General features: G+C 36.8%; 1 protein-coding gene across 1 annotated transcript in view; it reads right to left on the reverse strand.

Annotated features, from left to right (window-relative positions):
* The window catches only part of SORCS2 (sortilin related VPS10 domain containing receptor 2), a gene marked incomplete at both ends in the record, with an annotated part of 522327 nt that overhangs the window by 79226 nt on the left and 419876 nt on the right, over positions 1–23225 (reverse strand). Inside the window, 5 exons of the mRNA XM_084203970.1 lie at positions 1169–1258; positions 4458–4576; positions 7003–7067; positions 16832–16905; positions 21655–21819. Coding sequence (XP_084060096.1) covers positions 1169–1258; positions 4458–4576; positions 7003–7067; positions 16832–16905; positions 21655–21819 — 513 coding nt within the window. The remainder of the gene's footprint in view (positions 1–1168; positions 1259–4457; positions 4577–7002; positions 7068–16831; positions 16906–21654; positions 21820–23225) is intronic.

Consider the following 23225-nt stretch of genomic DNA (forward strand, 5'->3'; position numbering starts at 1 on the left):
TGTGTTACTGTTGGTCTATATACCTGTCTGACTATAAATTTCTTGACAAGACAGAGACATAGAGAGATAGAGAGAGAGATATTCCTGTAGTGTTACTAGGAACATATCCAAGTTTCAGATTCTTGTTCAATTAATACCTGAGGATTTGATCTGAGATTCTGGTAATATGAAGTAATTTAAAATTACTGACCACCATTTATACTGGCATAAAAAAAATCTAAGATGAAAAAAATCTGATATTAGAACGTTTGCTTTACAACAATAACAGCAAAAGGAAATAAATTGTACTCTAATGTCCGTCCTTAGATGAGCAATTAATAAAACTAATACAATTCAAGGCATGCAAAGAAAACAAGTTCTCTGCTAAGTAAGTGGTAGAATCACAGAGAATCACATGAAAAGCAGGAACCTCATGAGACCTCCAGATCAGCCTCCTGCTGGGAGCAGGGTGAACTGTAAGGTCAGAGCTTGTTACTGAGGGTTTTATCCAGCTGGATCTTTCAAACTTCCAAGGTTTTTTTCTTCAGGACTACAGAAGCCTTTCAACTGTGAAGTTAGTAAATACACTGTGCGCAGCACAAAAAATTCAACTGCATCACATAGACCATATTTAAATTTCTGTGCTTAAATTGCTGATTTGCTATGGAAATACAGAAACCCTATCTTGACGAAGATATGGTGGACTGAAGGAACCTCTCACCAAGTCTTTCAATTTCATTGAGCAGTCAAAGTCAGAACTGGGATTCTTTAATGAAACAGAGAAACACCAAGTAGTAAAATTTTCTTCTATTATTATATTCATGCTTATACCAGACAACACCATGTGGAATTAAAATGTAATTGATTCTTGAAAGAACACTTGCTTTATATCTTTCCATTGCCATTGGGTGTATAGCACTGCCTCATGAAAGCAAAGCTCAAAAACTGTTGCAGTAACTGATGACAAATAAGCTGTTGTTTATTATTCCCCTCTATGGTTTACGAGTACTACATTAATGGAATAAAAATAAAAGTAGCATTCAAAATAAAAATAATGATTCAAATATCCTTACAAGGAGAAATTTTGAACTCAGAATAATGAGGTTTGAAAAAGAGCAGAACAAAACTAGTTTAAGTAGAAAGAGAAGATGACAAATGCAAAAAGAGAAAGAAAAGCATGCACACTTACTTTTGGCAATGCATATTTTGGCAACTTCATCTGAACGAAGGCATTTCGACGGTACGAGACGTAATACTTGGTCCTATTTGCTGATGTTGTCTACAGGAAGGAGAAACCGAACTCTGTGACAGCTTATGTTAAATATAAAGAACCTGAGATGGAAGACTGTTTTGCATTTAAACAGTAACTGAAATATGTAGTCATTACTTTTAATGCAATGTTCCAAAGTACCAAAAGGAATATTCCAAATAAACATCAGTGAAAATTTTCAACTCACAACTCACATCAGAAATGTAACACCAACGTACTGGTATATAAATTGGCATAATTCAAACTAAACCTTTGAGCATCACCAGATGATATCAGTAAATAAAACTCAGCCTTTGGCAATATTTCACTTTTTTTTTCACACTGAGACTCATCTTCTTTCTTTGACTTGGGAAATCCTTTTAAAATAGTACCCCAATCCCACTTTTTTTCTCATAAATTTTTGTGTTTAAAAAGGGAACATGATTCGAAAGACAGCCTATCCAGAAACATGAAAACTTGATTTGGCTTGGTAAAAATAAAGTTGATATATGACAGTAGGTCCACATGCCTGAATATTTTAAAGGTAACAAAGTATTTAATATTGTATGCATTTTTTGGTGATATATAGAATGCAATGCCTTTAGGAATGTGATTTGTTAAATGATGATGGATCAAACCAAAAACCTCATCATTTGCTTAACTAGTGCTAAATGGCAGTCATACCTATCTGTTCAAAAGCTTTTTTTTTAAATGCATGTTTTAACATCATTCATTAAAATAACTGGAGATGATGCAAGGCAGAGGAAAATTGGACTTGAAGCACATAGTCATGTCAAGCCTCACTGGCATTAAAGGCTGGTCTGTGCTTAAGAACAGCATTGAAACTTTAATCCTCCTACTAAAATCACCTCTGAAACTGTCTGACTGCCAGTGCAAATTGGGAAAAAAAATGAGTATTAGAAAGTTTCTGATCTTTGTGGATATAGACATACTAAAGAAATGTGGCTGAGATCTTCCTCTAAGATGGTAAAAATCTCCAAAATAGATTTGGGCCAGTGCAGACTTGCAGCACTGTGATTCACATCTGTACAGCTCAGGAAATATGAACAATGCTAGGGGCAGGGAGACAGCCCCAAACTCTCCTGTCTTTTTGCACAGAAGATTCTGTCCCATCCTCTTTCTGACAGGCATTGCTGTGATATCATCAGGAGTCCTTGGTCTGATTATAACTTATATAACTGTACTTTAGTGTAGTGATAAAAGAATTTCCACATGGTTTCAAAAGTATGCTGTTTCTCAGATGTGCAGCTGAGGTGTGGTTTCACTGGAACAGGTGAATGCAGTTCTGTCTCACAACTCAGGGTGCTGTGCTTCAGATGTGCCACAGGATCCCAGGGTCACCTTCTATCCTCCAGTAATACAGACATGGCTAACTGTAAACCAATTTAGCAATAAGATATACATTACATACTGTGGTTTACTGCAGAAAAGTCCAAAGGAAAAACACTAGAGATGTTTCCCCTTTATGGGGAACATCTTTATGTTCATGGAACGCATGAACATTTCATCTTCTGGCATTGACATGTCTCAGATCTAGAGAGACCAAATTACCAAAAGGCATCATTGAGGAGCAACTGTCTTCTACTTATGTGTGCATTTCCACCTTGCACTTCCATTTTGTGTCTGCTCATGTCTGTCACGAAAGGGAGTAACAGCTCAGGGTGCCATTGTACATGGCATCCAGCAAAGCAAAATGCTTGATGAGGAAGCAGCCAGTGTTTTGCTGAGCACAGCAGTCTGGAAGTTTGCATGGTGAGAAGATATTCTCAGCATCTATATACTATGAAATAGATTTTTAGACTGTGCCTGGGGGAGCCACAGATGATAACAGCTTTGAGCAAAATGCATGCCATGAGTGCTAGATCTTATCTGAAAAATGCCTACTTTAGTCCAAAAGTCTTTCCCAATGCCATTGGGTTTTAGTTTTGCTGGGTTTTTTGTTATTACTGTGTTTTTTTTTTTTTTAATTTTGGTTGGTGCATGGGTTTTTGTTAGGTTTTTTTGGTTCGGTTTTGTTGTTGTTGGGTTTTTTTGGATGGTTTTTTTTTGTTTTTTAGTATTAATTCCTCTAAGCCATGCAGGTCCTTGAAACCACTATGCCAAACAAGAGAACAGATCCTTTGTGTTCCAGCTAATTTACAGGTCCTTGCAGAAGAAACAGGCTCATGGGGGGAAAGTTGGAAAGGAGCCAATCTGATGCCCACTGAGGCACTGGTGGGGAGGTGTATCCATTGCCACAAGATAGCTGTCCTACAAAAGTCAATAAATAGATAAGCCTTGCAGCAAACAAATCTCATCAAAGTAAGAGAAAAATGATAGCTGAGCACTAAGGAAAGTACAAGCAACTTCCCTAGTGAAATCTAATAAAACAAAAAGGACATAACTGCTCCTTGAGAAGTTTGCAGCTCTGAGAGATTCAAACCACAACCAGTGCCAAGCACTTAAAACAATACTTACAAGTGTGCCTGAGCTGTACTGGTGCCACATGGCTGACAAAGTTCCAGCCCAAATTTCTGCAGGCAGGTCTTGTAATTTGGGAATGAAACAACCCCAATGTAATTTGGACCACCATGAGCTGTAGACGTGGTGCTTGGGGACATGGTTTAGTGATGGACTTGGCAGTGTTACGGTTTGTGGCTGGACTCGATTTTAAGGGTCTTTTCCAAACTAAATCATCCTGTGATTCCATGCTAATTTGCTCCAAGCTCCCCAGCTATGACCATTTTGCTTCCTAAGCACAGCCATGTTAGCAGCTCTTTCCTGGCAAAACCTCTTCAGAGGAGAACCCACGTGAAGAAGATGTGCAACTATTCTGTCAGTGGTGGTCCTTGGATGTTCTTCCCAGGGAATACTTTTGTGTTTTGTCCTGGAAAGGACCTAGAAGAGTTTGTAATCACAGGAACAGGAACACAAGGTTTGCATTTCACCTAACACACAAGAGTATTTATAAAAAGTAACACAATCCACTTGAAAATTTTTGCATAGTTAAAGGGAAACTGGTTGCACAAACAAAAGATTTTTTTTTAAATTTCTTTTTTTTTGGACTGATAAAGGAATGGTTTTTTCCATGTAAAAAATCATAAATCATCATTCATTAATTCCTCCCTGCTCCTTACAGCGCTGCTGCACTGTTTAGAACTTTATTTTTGAATTCCAAAATGAGCTGTCTCTCCCAAAATTGGCAGAGAAATATGAAGTACATATATACCTGAAGAAATATGTAGTCATCCTGCACAGTAAGGGAATCCCGATCAGTGCTGCCAGCAAATGGGACTGTCATTGTCTTATCAGAACAATTTTGAATCTGGCAAGTGATGTAGCGATAACCTGAGGGAAGAGAGACAGAAACATATGACAGGGCTATCAAGGGAAAAAGAAGCAAGCAGTACTAAATGCTATTCATGTAGGAAAAAGGCTGCCTTTGCCAGGTGAGTTAGTTGTAGAATTATTATATTAAACTCTCATATAAGACTTTTTCAATCTCCAACGTACTGAGAATATATTAACTGCTTACAGTTCAGATCGTTCCCTGGAGGCAGCCTGTTATTATCCAAATTTTGCTGGTCCAGAGAGATTAGGGGTTAGATGAATGAGCCATTCATGGGTGGGGATAATAGAAGGAGCCTCTTTTCTCACTTAACCTATGCACAGAGCCAAATTATTCACTTGAAGATATGGCAGCCTGACACAACATAACTGAAATCAATAGATCAACTCCAGTATAAAATTGTGATGAATGAGAAAAGAATCAGGCTCCATTTAATAGATGGCGTGCAGAATTTTAAAGCCTATTTTCAAAGCTCTGTAAGAATGTTCAGACACACTATTAGCACAATATTGGAAGTTGTCTGTTGGGGCAGGATTTCTATATTCAGAGTTAATACCTTGCTGAAAAAGCTTAGACTGATTTATAATCAGAGGAGGCTATGGCCTTTCTCTTCCTCTCCAGTTAGCAAGGACTATCTTCTCTCCCTGGATTCTTAGAACAGCTCCACTGCATCTTTGATACAATCTGCTCTTATCAGAGACAGCAGAGCCAACAATCACTATCTTATACCAGCTGTGACTTAAAGACCCTGTGATTCTTAAAGACCTTCCCTAAGCTCTTGTACAGCTCATCCTTTGTCACAAGCTTCTGAGCTCAAAGTAGTTGAGTGACTTGCCCAAGCACAGTGAGGAAAATGTCATTTACACAATCTTGGGCCCAAGTCATTAATGCTACCCACACTCCAGGTACAGCATGAGAGAGCAAATAACGAAGCCCCATGTCCTTCACTACTTTTGCAGTGTGAGGGGAAATGCATCCCACATTTAATGACTTTTTATTAGAGAAGGACAAACCAGTATACTGGATACAATTATTTGTTTTAAAATCTGGATCTGTTTTTAAGAGGTAGTTAGAATCAATCCAAATTCTCCAGTTTATGTCCAAATCATCACCACAAGGACATTTGGTGCAGTAATGGACCATCTAAAGTCTTGCAGGTGTTCACAGGTCACAACCCAAAAATTACAGATCTTTGTCATATAGGTAGTGCAAAGATGCTGTTTCCACTAAAATCAGTGGCTATGCTTGTATTGACCCTAAATGCATAAGGTCAGTTTGTTGAGAATCTAGCCAGGAGGTATTTCATGAGAGTTTTTCTTTTTCTGCTATTTCTGAAATAATAAAAATAAAATAAAAAACTCCACCAAAAAAAAAAAAAAGAAGAAAAACAAACAAAAAAAACGAAACACCAAAACCCCACCAAAACTGAAAAAACAAACAAAAAAGCAAGCAAGCAACCAAGCAAAAACACCCCAATAACCGACCAACCAACCAATCAAACAAACCAACCAACCACACTCCCCTACAAAAAAACCCACTCTAAACCAAAACCAACCAAACAAAACAAACAAACAAACAAAACCACCCAAAGTCCACCACCAACTAAAAACCCCTTTTCATTCAGACCCTGAAGAATCATCTTACATTGTCTCTAAAGAAAGCAGCTGATGGAGCTGTCACCATGTCTCATAAATCTTACTGCAAAAAGGTTTCGACTTTTTTTCATTCAGCTTTTAACATGAAAAATTTGATTTTGTTAATGGGGCTGTAATTAAGAAAAACTATAGGAACAGAGCAAGTCAAACTGTGCATTCTTTATGGCTCACTTTTAGACTGCATGGGAACTTAGATGATCTGATTCAAGGAATTAAATTATCTTTCAAGAGTATGATAGGAAACAAAAACTTTACAAGCTTTTGGAATCATGGTGACTCTTTAAGCACATTCTGACTACTAATCTGCTTTTCCATTTATTTTCCTTTTGAAGTTTCAAAGTATACTGGATACTACAACATGAGGAAATTCTGAGAAATGGTGGCTGTTGCCCTAGACCTGACATGTGCAATGATTCACATTAACAGACACTTACCCAGCACTAACACTGCATTGCCAGTTTTATTTGCAAATCAGGAGAAACTGTTCAATGTTCAAATGCCAGGATAAATTGCACTATTAATGGACATTATCAATAGAGCTTAGCATCTTGACATCAATTCCTCTTAAAGTGAAAAACAAGTAGCTTTTAAATTACACTATATTTTTATATAACAGGACAGTTTTGCTGACTACAAATAAACAGAGGAAGAATCTGACTTGCACATTTTCTCTTCTGACTAGTTTTAAAAACAGTCCAAAAAGTACCTCTAAACCAAAGAGAAATAACTATATACTAGTGCATCAATTGATAACATTTTCATTTGCATACCTCCACTGGGGTCCTGGATTTCCATATGAACTAAATCAAGGTCCCTGTCAACTCCAGCAACAGCCCTGAGAACATAATATAATCAAGTTATGTAGAGGCAGCTACAGAATAGTAATCATGTGGATGGAAGAAAAAGGAGGATTTCATACCAATCAACTTTAGAATTCTAGCTGGGAATAAAATAAACCCCATTTATAATGTCCCATTAGTAACATCTGTAAAGAACTTTTTTTTTTTCTACTTTACATTATGTTTTCTTAAATTTCTTTAAGAAATCTTCTACTAAAAAATGCATATAAATAGAATCAATTGAAAAAAAAAGAATAGAAATATGCATGAAATTAGAGGAAAAAACCTTCATAATCATAAATTGATATATACACACACACAGAATATGCAGACACTCACATGCACTGGCAAGCACTATAGCATATTTTTACAATTATGTTTAACATTTGAGACTATAAAGCAGATTTAATGCTAAAAAAGAGTCAGATTCCTTTCTTATTAGAAATATCTTAAACTTGACACATGGTTTCCATAACAAATTGATATATCTTTGGTTAGCATATTCAAGAGAAGAGAAAATTCTGCTTTGACAAAGAAAGGGAAGAATAATTTCGAAAAAAATATCTTGAGAAGGAAATTCAGTCAGAGTTGATCAAGGTACAGTTTAACTTTGTAAAGGTGTAATGGGAATACAGGATGATTTTCTCCCAATATCTCTCATGTCAAATATGCTCAGGCAAAAGATGAGTTTTCTGCCCTCGGGGCTTCCATCCCAGCCTGGGAATGGCAGCCCCAACTGTGCTTTTTTCTGGCCCTTCTATTGTCATTAGTCAGGCAGATTCTGCAGAGGCAGCTTTGGGCTGGCAGTTGGGCTGTCACAACGTGAAGCAGAATCCAGCCCCACTCCCACAGACACATCACTTTTCTCAAGGCCCTTCACTGGCAGGGCAGGAGCCATTGAGTCAGAAAAAGTGAGCTGAAGACAGGCAAAGGAGATCCACTGAGTGTTAAAGTGCAGCTGGATGCAGATATTAAAAAGGTCCATTAAGATACTTAAGAGAAAATTATCATTTTGATACAATTATTAACAATCAAATGCAATAAAGCTATACTTTGGACTGAAATTACATCATTGTTTAATGATTTTAGTAGCAGTGATTTATGAGGAGTGCTTAAAACTCAGACTCAGTAATTGGTGGCTCCTCAGGAACATGGGCCAGGGGGAAGAACCTGGATGATTTCCACTGGCTGCATAACAAGCAGAAATAATCACATATGCTGTTTTTCCCTCGTAAGATAAATGATCAGTCCAAAGGAGGAAAGGGAGGGGGACAGATGAGCCCCCTCCAAGCTATAAGATGCCAGAGAAACTTCGTGCATTTTTTTTTTTTAGCAAATGCATGGAAAAATCTTGTATTTATTAAGAATTTGATCTCTCAAACACAAACTATTTTAGCATTTTGAAGGCAATACATTAGGTCAGAGAAGATTTTAGATCCACTGAGGTATGTTGGAAATATATATGAGCAGAGGGAAGGGACCTGTGAACTTTTGTGCTGTGTGTGCTGTTATCTATGTTTCTAGATAGCCACAATACAAAATCAAACCTGCTATAACTCTGTAGTCAGCAATTTGAGGGAAGAAAATGTTTGCTGAATATTTTACTTTTAGTGTTGGACCTCAGGCAACTGAACCAAAGAAACTTTTGGGTTGAATTTTTCTGAGCCTGAGCCTGACATGCTAATAAACATCAATAGTGCAAATAAAGTTTTTGGGTACTTCTGAAATGACTTCTTTTATCTATAATTTATCACATGTGATTTCATAAGCACAGTTTGAGGTATTTGTCAATATCTTTACCTTCTCATCTTTATTTCAGCAGCTCAGAATTACAATGATCTCACTTCTATCATGCTCCTCCTAACAGGGGCAGCTGACACATGTAGACTCAAATCTTTTTTCCAATGTAATTTTTCAGTGAAAGAAAATGTAACTCATCTGTTTTAATGAACACTGCAGAATGAAACTTTCTGCCCCAGACTACTTTTCTCCTTTCAATTTTTAGTAATTATAATTATTTAATCAACTATAAATCACACAGAATATTCCAAAAGTATTATTTGTGGTTTTAATTACTCTAATTGTACTGATGAATTCTAGCAGCAGACACTATTTACTCAATGAAGATGTCACACCCTCAAAGTCTACTTTTGAATGTCAGATACAGGTCAGAGTTTCTGAACTCCAAAGTCCCTTTACCCAGCTTTACAAACACTTAGGAATTGTCCTTTCTTCTTTCATTTAAAAAAAGACCAAATCTCTTACAGCTGCTAAGAAAATCTCTAGAAGAGAGTATAACTAATATAGAGAATTTGAAGCCATATCCCTGAAGAATAAACTAATCTCATTTCAGTGGACTCCTCTGCCAACAGTACTTAAAAGATAATGCTGTTATTTCACTTGTGCTTAAATCATGAACCAGAGGAAAAGTCGTGTGATGCTCTGCAGGCTAAACACAGACCAGAGCCCTCTGCTGAGTTTCTGAAAATACCCAGCAAACAAGATGCATACAGGAACACAAACCTTATTTGGTCCTCTGAAAAGGAAATCTCAGTTGCATACTTTTTCATTTTGAGGGAGAAATGTAAGACAAACTCAGGGGTTTTTTGCAGTTTCATTTACAATCTTACTACTACCACAACCTAAGTGTGAGCATTGTGTCCACACATCCATTCACAAGGACAGTTTACTGTTCCCCAGCTGGCTTTAGGATAGGACCTCTTCTGTCTCAAAAAGCACAGATGCAATGGACTCTGATAATCTGACAGTTTCTTTCTTTTTGGCTGACATTTCAGAATAAATTATATTTTTTCTCTCCAAATAGAACAAGCCTTTTCTTGTGAACTATCTGTTTTTCTCAATTTCAGTAGGGATTACTTTTGGTTTGGTTAAAATTCCCCCACTCTTCTTTAATTGCAAAGAGTACTTTGCAATTAAAATGATCTCACCTCAGCAGTCTGGGACCACTTGGTTGTAGTCTTACTTAATAAATCCAGGGCTTTCTGGTTGACTTTTTTAATATTTTGCACTCAATTGCTGAGTTTTCCAATGAAATTCAGACTAACTTTCAGATCAGACATGTCTTCTAGGAAAAGAAGTATTTCTTGACCAAGTGCACCATGTGGGATAAAGCAAGTGCAACACACCAACACTTCAGATCACATAACAGGGTGGTTACAACACTTCAGAATTAAAATATTCCAACTTGACTGCAGGGTAGTGTAAATAAAAGCAGCTTCAATATGCTTCTTCCCTTTCCTGTGAACATAAACTCCCATTATCTCCCTTGTGCTCGTCTGACACCATGTTGAGCCTCTTGAGAAGAACAGTTCTGCAGAATGTAATTTTAGGAAATTTATTTGAGGGATTAGTTTTATATGCATATGAGTTTTTTGTACTTTATAGAAGTTCTCCTGAAAGATTAGCTATTGTATGACCTAGTTCTTCATAATTTTTGCATCAGTGCTTCACCAGGTAATTTCACTGACCTGAACAGCATTATATCAGCATGAAAATGGTGCAAAGGAGATGATTGCAAAGCTCTTTATGTTTGTCTTAGTAGGTGTATAAATGTATATTTCATGGTACAACCATTAGATATTTTGTAGTTTCAAATAACTATACTGAAATTCTAAGAATTTAGAATTTTCTGTTAAAAGTTTTCTAAGAGACTTTTGGTATTATTTTTAAAAAAATCTTTTATTTTATATAGCTACCTCTCTTTTTCCCTAAATGCCCCAATAATTTCTTCCTCTAGTTCAGTAAAGCATTAGGAGAACACCAATAGTCACTTGAAATTTCACAGTTATGCCATATTCATTATTATTATCATGAATATCAAGATTCAATTAATTACCACTGGCATGTAATAGAACACATCTCAAAATCTGGATCATAAGCATCAGTCCCTTCTATGACAATTCTGATTCGATTTTACTTCAAGCAGGAAACCCTTTGTTTCCAGTAGTTCAGGCTCATTTTGTAGGGGAGCAATTGTCTGCAAACACTAATCAGGTACAGTCTGCACTGGACATACGTCCTCCCTACCTCCAGTGGATCCCTTCATTGTTAAACATTTGATGCAGTTCATTTGGGTGAATATTAATGAAGAGACAACTTCAAACAGGACATCTGAAAACAAAAGCAAATCCAGAAAAATATGCTTGCTGATGTGCAGGAGCTTCCAATCAAAACTTGCTGGGTTCCTCAATCTGCCCCTCTCATAATCTCGGAATATGAAGTTTATCCAAAAAGTAACACATTCCCCATTGATACTGCCTGATTTCTAGCAATTGGCTTAAGGGCACTGCCCTGCTTAGAAAGCAATCACAAGTATATAAATGTTTTCAATAAATAGTTAAAAATGGCATTGACTCTTGGCAAGCTGGTTACTCAGGAAGACATAACTATAATTTGATTCATACAACCTAAAAATACATCTGCTTATGACTGATTTGTGGTTTAGGCCTTGCTGCCTTCCCATCCACTTCAAAAGACACACCTTTAATGATTCAGTCAATGCCTTACACAACCAGCATGTTCTGTTATTGTTTATCTCCTATGCCTAAATACTTTTTAACAACAATGCTTTTCCTGCCATGTTTTGTCCAAACAGAAGAGCTACCGTGATTTTTCCCTGCCATGGGTTCACCTTGGCTGGCCACAAGGTGCTCACAGATTATTCTCTCTCTGCTCCATCTTAGCAGGACAGAGAGAGAAAATATAATGAAAAGTTCAAGAGTGGAGATAAAGACAGGGAGCTCACTCACAAACTAACTACTGTGACAGGTGAAACAGACTTGACTTGGGGATGAGTAATTTAATTTATTGCTAATGAATAACAGGGTAGAATAATGCCTCACCATGGCCTTCACCACAGGCTTCAGGGGTGTCTCTGCCCTGGCACCTGGAGCACCTCTTTCGCCTCCTTCTGCACTGACCTTGGTGTCTGCAGGGCTGTTCCTCTCACACATTCTCACCCCTTTTCCTCACACCTATTGTGCACTTTTTACCCTTTCTTTCATCTCTTATCACAGAGGCACCACCAGCATCACTCCCAGCTCAGTTTGGCCAGTAGAGGGTTTTCCTTGGAGCTGGCTGGAACTGGTTCTGTCTGACACGAGGGCAGCTCCTGATCTCATCCCACAGCAGCCCTGAACACTCCTGCTGCCAAACCTTGCCACATGAACCAGTCACACACTTCATCACACAGAAACAGAAACAAAACCTTCTTCAAGTCAAACATAAGAATAACTGTCCATACAGGTTCTTGCCTTTAAACACAAGTAAAATTCAATGCAAAGGCTCAATAAAATCCTCTTTGCATTTCTTTCCTTCAGGACATAACATGGCTGAAACCTTTCTTTCACCTGGCACTTGAATAGCCAGACACCCACTACATTTGACACAAATGGGTACAGCTGTGACTGAGTATCTGTATGGAATTTCATGATGAGAACAGAACTTCGTTCCTGGAGAACAACTGCTTATCAAAATAAACTCACCATTTTTTATTTTTATGTTCTTACCTCTCAAGAAAATGGAGGACCTGTAGCTAAAAATAAGAGAAACAGAGCCCCACAGCATAGGATCCAAATGTCCAAGTGAATCAAGGAAAAAGAATTCCTAAGGCTCTAGACAGTGATAAAAGAAATGTGTTGAGCCTAATTCTCTGGTAATTACCAATTCATTTCTTACCATCCCAGAGTATATTTGTGCTGGTGTAGACAGCTGATTCACAATCTATTCTTTGCCAAGACCTATTTTGAGAAATCAAAAGGATTTCTCAATGCTGCATAAGCCTTGGGGACTGAGAAGAATAGCAGCAGACCTAAAGGAATCCCAAACTCCACTACTCTTTCTTCTTCTCAAGGATTACCACATAATGCAGCACTTTTAAAAATGGGCTTCATACACAAAAGCAGTTATATACCATCTAATGGGTGAGTGTTTGATGTTTGGCTGGGATAGCTCATATCTTTGCATTCCATGCTACAAATGCACCAAGAACCGAAAAAAAAGGCACTTATAAAGTATGGGTGCTATAACATCTCCTAAACAGAAATCATCACAATGGGGCAAGTGCAGTTTGTAGGCAGAAGTAAAACTGGTCACAGCAAGTGAAGTTTCTTAATTTTAAGAAAAAGAAGTTGCTCAAAAATTTTTTAAAGTGCCTAATTAGCATTTATACAGAAATGAAATATTTATTTTCTATTTGTTGATGCAATTTTTTTTTTTATTACAGCGTGACTTACTTACTATTTTTTGTTAGTTTCAAATCTGCCTTTCATGCTATTGCTTTATAGTTCTTTTGGTTTTAGAATAGGGTGGAATAAACCATTGCAGTTGGAAGGTACCAACAGCAACCCTCCTGTCCCACTGCCCATAGTATTTAACACTGACCAAAATTTAAAGCAGGTGGTTGATGGCATTGCCCAAATGTCTCTTAAACACTGACAGGCCTGGGGCATCACCCAGCTCTCTGGTAAACCTCCCTTGCCTCCTAAAATGCTAGAAGACAAGATCTTATGAAGGCTTAACCAGCTTTCTTTTCCAAAAGAATAAATGAAACAAATAGGAAAATCAGCTAGGATGGTGTGAGAAAAGATCACACTGTACCACAGAAGAAAGAAAATATTCTGTGCTCCTGAATTAGAGATGGTTGTATACACTTTCACTGATGCCAATAATATTTTCATTAGTTCCACTATAATGAAAGATCAAATTCCACACATAAAATCTAAAAGGATATTTAAGGAAGGATCAAGAACTCTTGGGAAGCAAATAAACCCTTGAAGGTGACATTAATATATTGCTTATAAATCCATAATACGCATCTGAACATAAATATTTAGAATACTCAGTCTTTACTGACCTTCCCTTAATATAAATACATAACACATTTTAACAAATTAATTGTAATTAGATTTTAATTTCTTTTTGAAAACAAAAAGGAAAGCTTATTTGGGAAATACATGAAGATCTGGCTGCTTCTAGAGGCACAGAAAAAATGGTTTCTACAAGTCACAGGAAAATATTATGACTGATAATATTTGTAGTTACCAGACTGAAATAAAAATCTTAGGCTATATTATTAACCTCAGTGGCAAAGATCAAATTGAAATCAAAGAGGAAACATCTGCTAAAGATCTGCCCAGTGAAATGTTCTTGGCACAGCCAGCCACGATCAGCAAGAGACAAGCCCTCATTTATCATGAGATGTACAATTAGTTTGGCACAATATTTTAACACATCAGATGTACACTGACAGGAAAACAACACTAGACTCGTCCTTACAGTCAAACTACTACAAAACCCAATGCTTACATTGGTTGAAAATGACACAAACACTTGTTTCTATCTATCACTCAGATAATTTGGGAGACTAAGGCCAAAAAATACTGGAAAGTCTCACACAACAGACAAACTCACTGGAAAGCCATCACGTCCAGCTCTCCACTCACAGCTCACTCTTTATATATTGCAAATTTCCATATGAAATAGAAGTAAAATATAGATCTTTATTCTGTGTAAGTTTATGAGAAGGATAATTTGGTAGTGATGCACTGAACATCTGCCTCCAAACCCTTGCTGTTGCTGGCTGATACAGTTTTTGAGAGAAATCACCCTGGTGATATAGAAAAGAGGAAAACAACCCCCTAGAAAATATATATACAGGTTATAAATGTGCAGACTCTTCAAATTTATAATTCTTATTTGTGAGGAATTTGACATTTATGAACAACCATGACTTTGAAGTACTACATTGGAGTTATTCCTATCAAATGATATAAGGAAACATAGGGATTTGGAAACACAGCAGAATACAGACAATATTAAACATGTCCTCGTGGGCTTTAATTCTTACATACAGAAAACAGTGACAAATTATTTGGGTTGAAGCAGAACCGAGACACATTTCTGTGGCTTTCTGCATTTTTTATAACTTAAGTGTACTAAGTGTCAGATAAGCAAAAACTCCAGTAAAAAAAGTCTGTGAGAGAGAGGCTCCCACTCTTACCTGTTAGTGACTTGGATAGTTTCCAGACTTCATGCATTTTAAAATATTTTTATTAAAGACATAACCGCATGCCCTCATGATTTACATCCCATATAATCTCGCTGGGGAAGAATTGGTTATAAGGCAGATATGACATTTCTGACACACAGTGCTACTTAAAAACAATCCCACCTTTCCACAGGGTACTTCAAAGACCTGCAAAGTGTATGGCCTATGAAACTCCATCTGCTGTGCAGAAATAAGCTGTTCAATAGCTGCCCAAATCTATACTTTGCAGGAGCAAGATAGCAGAAAGTGTTTGCTCAACTCAACTGTTTCAGCAGATGAAGTTGAGGCAAACTGGAATAAATCAGATGAATGTTCTACAACCCAACCATAGGCTACTTTTCTAAAATTATGGGCAGTAAGTGGTTGTAGATTGAAAATGAGGCACTTGGAAGTGTAAAAAAGCTTGTGTGTGTTGTGCCCAGGGCTAATGAGCCCAACAGGGCAGCAGGGCAGGTTAGGTCTTGTGCTCCCAGCTCTTTCAAACAGGGTTTGAACTGTCCTTGAGTCTCTGCCCCAGACTCAGCCTTCCCCCTGCCTGGCTTCAGCAGCAGCAGCAGCAGCACACATGCAGCACGCCCTTGGCTCACCAAATTATGCTTTGGCAGTGGCCAGTGTATCTGTAGTCACCATAACACCTCTGTGTGCTTTGTAATCAGTTTGTGCAGGTTTTGTTCTGTTGCTTTGTTTTACCCTGAGCATGGCCAGGATGAGAATTTATTTAAACACAAATTATTTATTTAAACAACTACATGAAAAACTGGGAGGGTCACAGATGAAACCAAGATCAGGCATCTATTGAAATACTGGCACCACCCCCAGCACACCACAAAATTACCACCAAAAGCCAGATATGTTTCCACAGACATGTGGAAAATTATACTTTGCACAACTGACAAGGATCAGAGTCCACTTAGAAGTTAAAAGCCATTCAGGGAAGACAAGTGTTTAGTGTAGTATGACTTAAACCTGAAATAAAAAAATACATGCTTACACATCAAAATTAAATGTGAAAGGTGGGAGTGTGAAACTAACCAATTTAAAAAATAAAACTAATTAAAATGTTATCAAAAAGTTAATTAAAGTTTTAAGAAACGATACCATTTTCAAAATAGTTTTTTTGTTAAAATAAGGAAATAACAAATAACTTTTCAAACATTTTGCCAACCTGTTAAATCACTTAAACACTTTGTGAGACACATATACAATGTGAGATACCTGCACAATACTTGAGCTGAAAATGAAATAATTAGATATATATGTTCTCAATAAAGTAATATTTTTCACCTTAGTAGTTTCCTTAGTAGCACAAGTGTAAATATGATTCCAGTTAGTAGGTATGATCCAGCCTCTCTTAAAAAAAAAAACTTATAGATCTTTCTCTGCAAAAAGACTCCTCTCCTTCCTAAAGATCAATTTAAGTAAAATGGAGAGCAATTTCATTCAACATTGCTGCTTTCGTTAAATCTGGGGCTCCACAGATCCAGACCTATAACCCTTCCATGTGCTGATACTCAGTACGATCCCTGGCATGAGTGTAACTTTGCAAAAGAGGATACAGAAACACTGCCATCATCTGCAAAGGATGCCAAGGCTCACACCATCTCCACCCATACCTCTGTAAACCTCTTCTTGGATTAGAATGAAATGCTTTCACTGCTCATTTTATTATTCCAAAAATAACAGACTTCTTACCAAAAAAAATGATCTTTAGAAACTCGCTCCTGCAGAAGATTCCATTTTTTCCCCAAGTCAATAGATACATAAATCTTGAAAAGGAGAAAAGAAGGTGAAAAATTAGATTACAGGAAACTGATAATACTCTACATCTTCAAAGACAGGCCCTGTATCACTATGAGAAAGACAGATTGTAAAAAGACAAATTAAAATAATAAAAAAAAAAGAAACAAACTCAAAAACACATTGCCAGGAGCTCAGTACCTGGTCTTCCAGAGTAACAGCCATTCATAGAGAAATTAATTTCAAATATTGTCTATAATAAAGAAAATGCTGCAACAATGACTTTTTATTCACTGTGAAAGCACAATTCATTTGGGGTCAGATTCCTTTTTTACCTCAGCATGGTTACACAAAAGGGATGGGAAGAGGGCACTTCTTCTTCCCATTCATTGGCCAAAGAAGCACAAATGTTTCCTCTATGCTTCAAGCCTTAATGCCATCAAAACTACTTAAGCCAGGGAGTCAATTTAAAACTCTGCTAAAATAGTACCAAAATATATTACAGAAATGCTTAAGAGATTTGATGAGAGATGCAGTTATGGGCTTGCTCCACGGACACTAATTTGTAATCAAAAAGAAATGGTACTTCAGCACAGAGGCACAAAATGGCCTGGAGGAGCAAGATTCCAGCTCCACCTTATCCATAAACAGTTCCCCTCTGGCAAAAAAACAAATGCTAATGATATGAATGGATATCAAAAGTGCAGATGAAAGATATTCTCCCCTAGAATAATGTGGGATCTAAAATATCTCTTAACAAATCTCCTTCCTTTAGCATTTGCCTTCTAAATGTGTTTCTTCTAGTTAAAATAGGAAGTTTCTATCAGACTTCTAAAAGAGAGATTTAAAGCCTCCTGCTGTCTGCATGCATTTCTTATTTGATCCAATTTACATAAGATGGGTTTTCTCTTGATATTTCTAATAAGGAGGAGAAGGCAAGTAAAACTGTTCTTCTCAGATGTAGAATTTACCAATTCAGTAACTCAGTGTTCTGGGGGAAAGTATCTTCTAAGGAGTTGTCAGGAATGATTATGTTTTAAAATGATAGGTACAATGACAAAAGATAAAAAGCCCCCACAGTTATGTATTATGTTCTATTATAGAAAAACAGCAATATTAATATGCAAAGATAAAGGCTGAGGTAAAGTTGCATAAACTCTATGGGTAAATTTACTGAAGTTTGAATTAGAGATAGAATTTCCCAGTTACTCTGCCCTTCACAATAACTGGGCTTCCTTCCATTGCACACTTGATTAGAGTAGACGGACTGCAGAGAAGGAAACTACAATGAGGACTCAGACTGCTTACTGACCCAGTCAATGCACAGAGAGAAATTACTGAGGATCAAAAATTCTTCATCCCCAGAGCTAAATGATGGGGCAGCAGAGCCAGGCTCCTGATTTGCCTGATAAATGTTTGCTATTAATTTTATGTGGCTTAGGATTTGCTGCAACCAGGGTATTTTATAACACCCTGCTCTGAGCAACCTCCTTGGGGGGATGGATGTGGCTGTGAATGGACTGGACTGAGCAGGGGGAAGAACCTGAGCTGCTTACTTCTTCAAACACCTGTGACCACAGGCATTGCAGAGAAAATAACCATTGGGTTTACCATTTTTCTAAACAGTCCCTGCTCACTGAGTAACCTCCCTCAGTAGACTGCTTGAATCTGGGAGATTTAATCATTTGATTAAATGATCATTTAATGCACTATCCTAACCCTGTTGTCTAAGCTGCCAAGAAAGCCAAGAATTCAGATGTTCCCAGCAAGAGGGAAGAGAACTGTTTAGGCTAAGGGACAACATTGGCACATGAACAAAGGGATATATTTTTGTCATCAATGAATTTCAGCAGAAAATGAAAGATTCTTGCTCTTTCAACAGTGGTACCTGTACAGGAGAAGCCAAAGGCCAAACCAAGTCCACCCCCACTTCCCCAAACCCAAACTACCTGCTCACACACACATTTAAGATCAAAGTCTGGGAGCTTATGAGTGAACAGTTTGGCTTCCTGCAGAGGGAAGAAGCCCTTGCAATCTTATTGTTAGGGAGAGTGAAGTAGGACTAATAAGGCATATTCAAATTCAAATGAAATTTTAACTGACACAGTATATGAAATAGATAAAAAATAACATGTAACTAAGTTACATACACATTGAACTTTGTGCAATAAAAAACCCCAAGTGATCCATATGTATTTTTTTTCAACAGGCACTTATGATAAAACTATTAAATGAGATTAGATAGGATGTGAAAACAGTTATTTTAGTAGACAGCTAAAATCTCTAGCTGAAGCAAACAGATCTAATAGGATTGATAATTTTGCCTATGCTCACTTGTGCAATAAATGTGCAGAAAAGCTTTTTAAAAAATGAAAATATTTTTCTGTTTTGCCACTATTTCATCTTTTCTGATTCCAAATGAACAACGAAAATCTATTGCATCCTTGACATTTTTTTAAAAAAATCTAGAAGCATTTATGTAGGCTCAGCAAATAGATGATTGTTATTCATTATAACTGAGGGGTTGCCAGAAAAAGAGTGTATAGATTTGAGGCAGTAAATGGATTAATCCAACCACATTGCTTGGATTTGCATTCATTTATGGTGTCAGCTAGAGGCTAGAGATTTATTTAAACAGAATCTAGGGTTCTGAATGAAAGAACAACACATATTTTGTAATATGAAATAAGCCCTAAATCAAATCAAAAGTCATGAAAAAGGCCAAGATGCTCCAGTAGACAAAGAAGGCTTGCTGACTGCTCTTGGTGTAGGACCTGATTCCTTGCAGTCTCCTTGCAGTTTCTTACAAAGTGCCTTTGTAAGAAATCATTTGAGTAACAGAAGCTAATGGTTTCTCCATTTTAGAGTATTAGATTTTATTACATTCTGATACTACTTTTTTTTAGAGAACGTAAAGTTACTTAACTCAAAAACCTAGAGTGTCCTGACTCCTCAGGGCAATTGCAGATCAACACTATCTCTCAAGATCATTGATTTTAGTACACTGACCTTTTCTTGCGTCAAGTTGCAATTTTGATTTTCAACTCCTTCTCTGCAAACATCACTTTATCTTCCTCTCCCTTCTAGGCCATATAGATCAGATTTCATACAAAACATAAGCAGGTTACTGACCCAGTTATAGTCAAAGGCATCCTTCATTCCTACACATCCAAGGTAAAGATGTAGGACTTGTCAAGGAAGTCTTTATGGTTGACTTTTTTGTGTCATTGAAAGCCTCAGAAAGTCCAGCAGATTACCTAACCCTTCTAGCTATTCCTGCAGAACTATTGAACTATTCCTTACTGAATAATTTTATAGGGTTTTTTTTTTGTTTTGTCCAGTAACATTTTAAGCATGGCAAATAGTAGCTTCACTCCTTTTGGGAGATTATCCAGTAATAAAATGCCTGAAAATCTTCCTAACATTTAGGAACTTAATTGATCAAAACACAAACCAACTGCTTCACTTTGTACTTCTACCTCCTGCTCTCTTCTGACAAATACTTCTGCCCATTTGTTGTGAGCTGGACATGTTCATACACTTTGGGCTCCTACACTTGATGATTCTACCACTCTGTAACTATACAAAATTCAGTAATTATATCTACTGTCAGGAATAAAAACCAACCAAACAAAAAATAATTCATAACAAAGTCTTTTCATTGATATTTTCATAACAAAGGCTTTTCATTACTTCAGGCTTTCCTGATGTATTTTATTTATATAACATGCATTCGAATTATTTGTAATTGTGCTAGGATTTCAAACCAAAGCAAAATAAAATATTTAGTGTAATTTGTGACTTAGTTTGGTTTGCTATGGTTTTTATTCTAGTTCTACCCATATTTGCAAATGCCTGTAAACATTAATTGTTTTGGCATCAGCTGTTAACTTATATATTCAAAAACATGTCCAAAAGGGTGACTTGGTATAACATCACTGGAATCAGTGCAGTATTTGGCTGCAGTATGTGCAACTTCTCTGACTAATCTCACCACCTAAATACTTTCTGTGAGATATGATGAGAGTAAAATGGACTGGAGTTTACCAATTTAAGTTTAAACCAGGAGTAATGTAGAGGTGAGTCAAGGTGCTATCAGGGCTGGAATGACAGTCCTGCATTCCAGCTGCAAAAAACAGCTGCAGTTTTGGCACTGTGCAAAAGAGATGAGCTACACACTTAGAGATGGTGTGCACACTCATCAGCCCAACCCACCCAGAAAATAGACTTTACAGTTTAACCACAAGAAATCTGAAAGAGGGTAGAAATTAACAAACATGAACAGCTCCTGAATCTGAAAGTGGTATAAAGCCACTCTAAGGGAGATAATTATTGTACATTTCTACAGAGTCACTGATTCCACAAATCCTATTCTGCTATATGAGTGTGCAGTTTGTTTTGTATGAGTTTATTTTATATCCTGTGAACAGCCTTTGGAGGCAATATTTCAACTTCATTGACTTGCTACTGTACTATAAATTGTTTATGGTCACTTTCCAAGGAGAAGCATATTTAATTATTATTCACCTGCATTATGAAGAAGGAGAAATATTCCCAATATCAATATCAACTGAAAATGCCAGGATGGAAATTGCCATAATCACAAAGATTTGGACATCAATAAATTAAATATTTAAATAAATCTCAAAACCACTATATGATTCCCTTCTGGGCAATTGCTATTTCATAAAACCCAACACTAATCAGCATGTCAGAATTACTTTATTTAATAGAGCAATTCCTAAATTTCAATGAAATGTTCTATCTTCAAGCCTTACCTTGCCTTCCTTGGTATAAGCAAGTACTTTATCTTCTTCTTTTGGGTGAAAAAGGAGAGTTTCCACAAAGAAAGCAATGGGTTGTTTCTGGAAGGTGGCTCCTTCATCTGTGCTTATGAAAAGGCTTTGGTCACGGTCGTTATGGGAAGAACTCACAAGAATTATCTAAAAGACAAAAAAAACAACATACTTTCAGAAGCCTGATTTCTCTGTAACAGAAAACAGAGCCTTGTTTTTTCTGTGTTAATATCAGGTTTTGTAGACACCTTACCTACATATCAAAATTCTGCAGACAAGAAACTCAAATCACCTAAGAGATAAGGATTGCAAGATTTTATTAATCTTCCCTGACCAAACCTGTGAATGTTAATATTCTATGACTTCTCTTGGAATCCACACACAACTGATTGTGCTTCTCATCTCTGCTCAGAATGACTGCCTTGGGTTTTTGGTGCTTGTACAAGGTTCATAAGGCAACATGATAAAATCTCCAGACTAATGAAAAAAAAAAAAAGAAAAATACTACTAGTAATGACTTATTTTAACACACCCATATAAATACATCTCTATATCTAGTGAGGCTACTAAATGTAAAAGAAATCATTGCCATAGCAGAAGAATGACTGAGCAGAAATAACTTCTTTATAATATCTCTCCATTGTTTCACCATTCTCCTCTTCCTAATATATTTTGAATAAAAAAGACAATTCACTTTAATGCAGAAGAATATGCCAACAAATTATCTGCATTTTCTACTCAGGTCCAAACAATGCCTTGACTCAAGATAATATCTTGAGCTGTCTCCTTGTGTGATCTTTAAGCAACAAAGAAATCCTCCCCACATAATTTAGTTATAATTGCACTCATTTCAACTTCTTCACCTTTTGCTATAACATCATGGTTCTAAAACTGCCAATGTGAGAATCCATTGTTTTTCCAGATCAAAAAAGTCCAGTTGGCATTCAAAAATCTGCCTTTGTCAACTGATAGCCTGCAAACAACCTGGATTTTCAAAGTCCAGCTGGGCTCTCTCTAGCTCACACTTCAAAAACAATTTTAAAAAATCCCTTATTCAAAATGTATTTAGAATATTCAGCAAATGGTGCAGAAAACATCACAGAATACTGATCACTGTGATACAGTGACTGTAAATTGCTTACAGAGATAAATGGCAATGAGTTATGCAAGCAGAATCACAATAATGCGAATACAGAGAAGGAAAGAGATTAACAAAAGCAGTACAGTTTTAATGTAGTCACTTTTTTAGAGCAGAGCTGAAGTTAAAATCTTGAAACTTCTAATGAATTATACAGATATGACAGCTGGGTTGAGCTTTTACTGCAATTGGTCTTGGGGGCAAAACTATAAATTCAACATTTATAGATGCTCCAATTTGACAAGTAACTTAAGCATGTGCACTTTTCCTTGAAGCACAGACACAGTGGCACTAATTTCGAGGGCTTTCATATACCTCAAATAGGGCACTTATTGAAGTACATTGTTGAACAAGAGAGACAACTGCAGATACTTCAGGGTTCATGGTCCAGTGCTGAAATCCCACACTAAAGCAT

The sequence above is a fragment of the Fringilla coelebs genome, assembly GCF_963513975.1.
Source record: "Fringilla coelebs genome assembly, chromosome: 4".
Taxonomy (NCBI): Eukaryota; Metazoa; Chordata; class Aves; order Passeriformes; family Fringillidae; genus Fringilla; species Fringilla coelebs.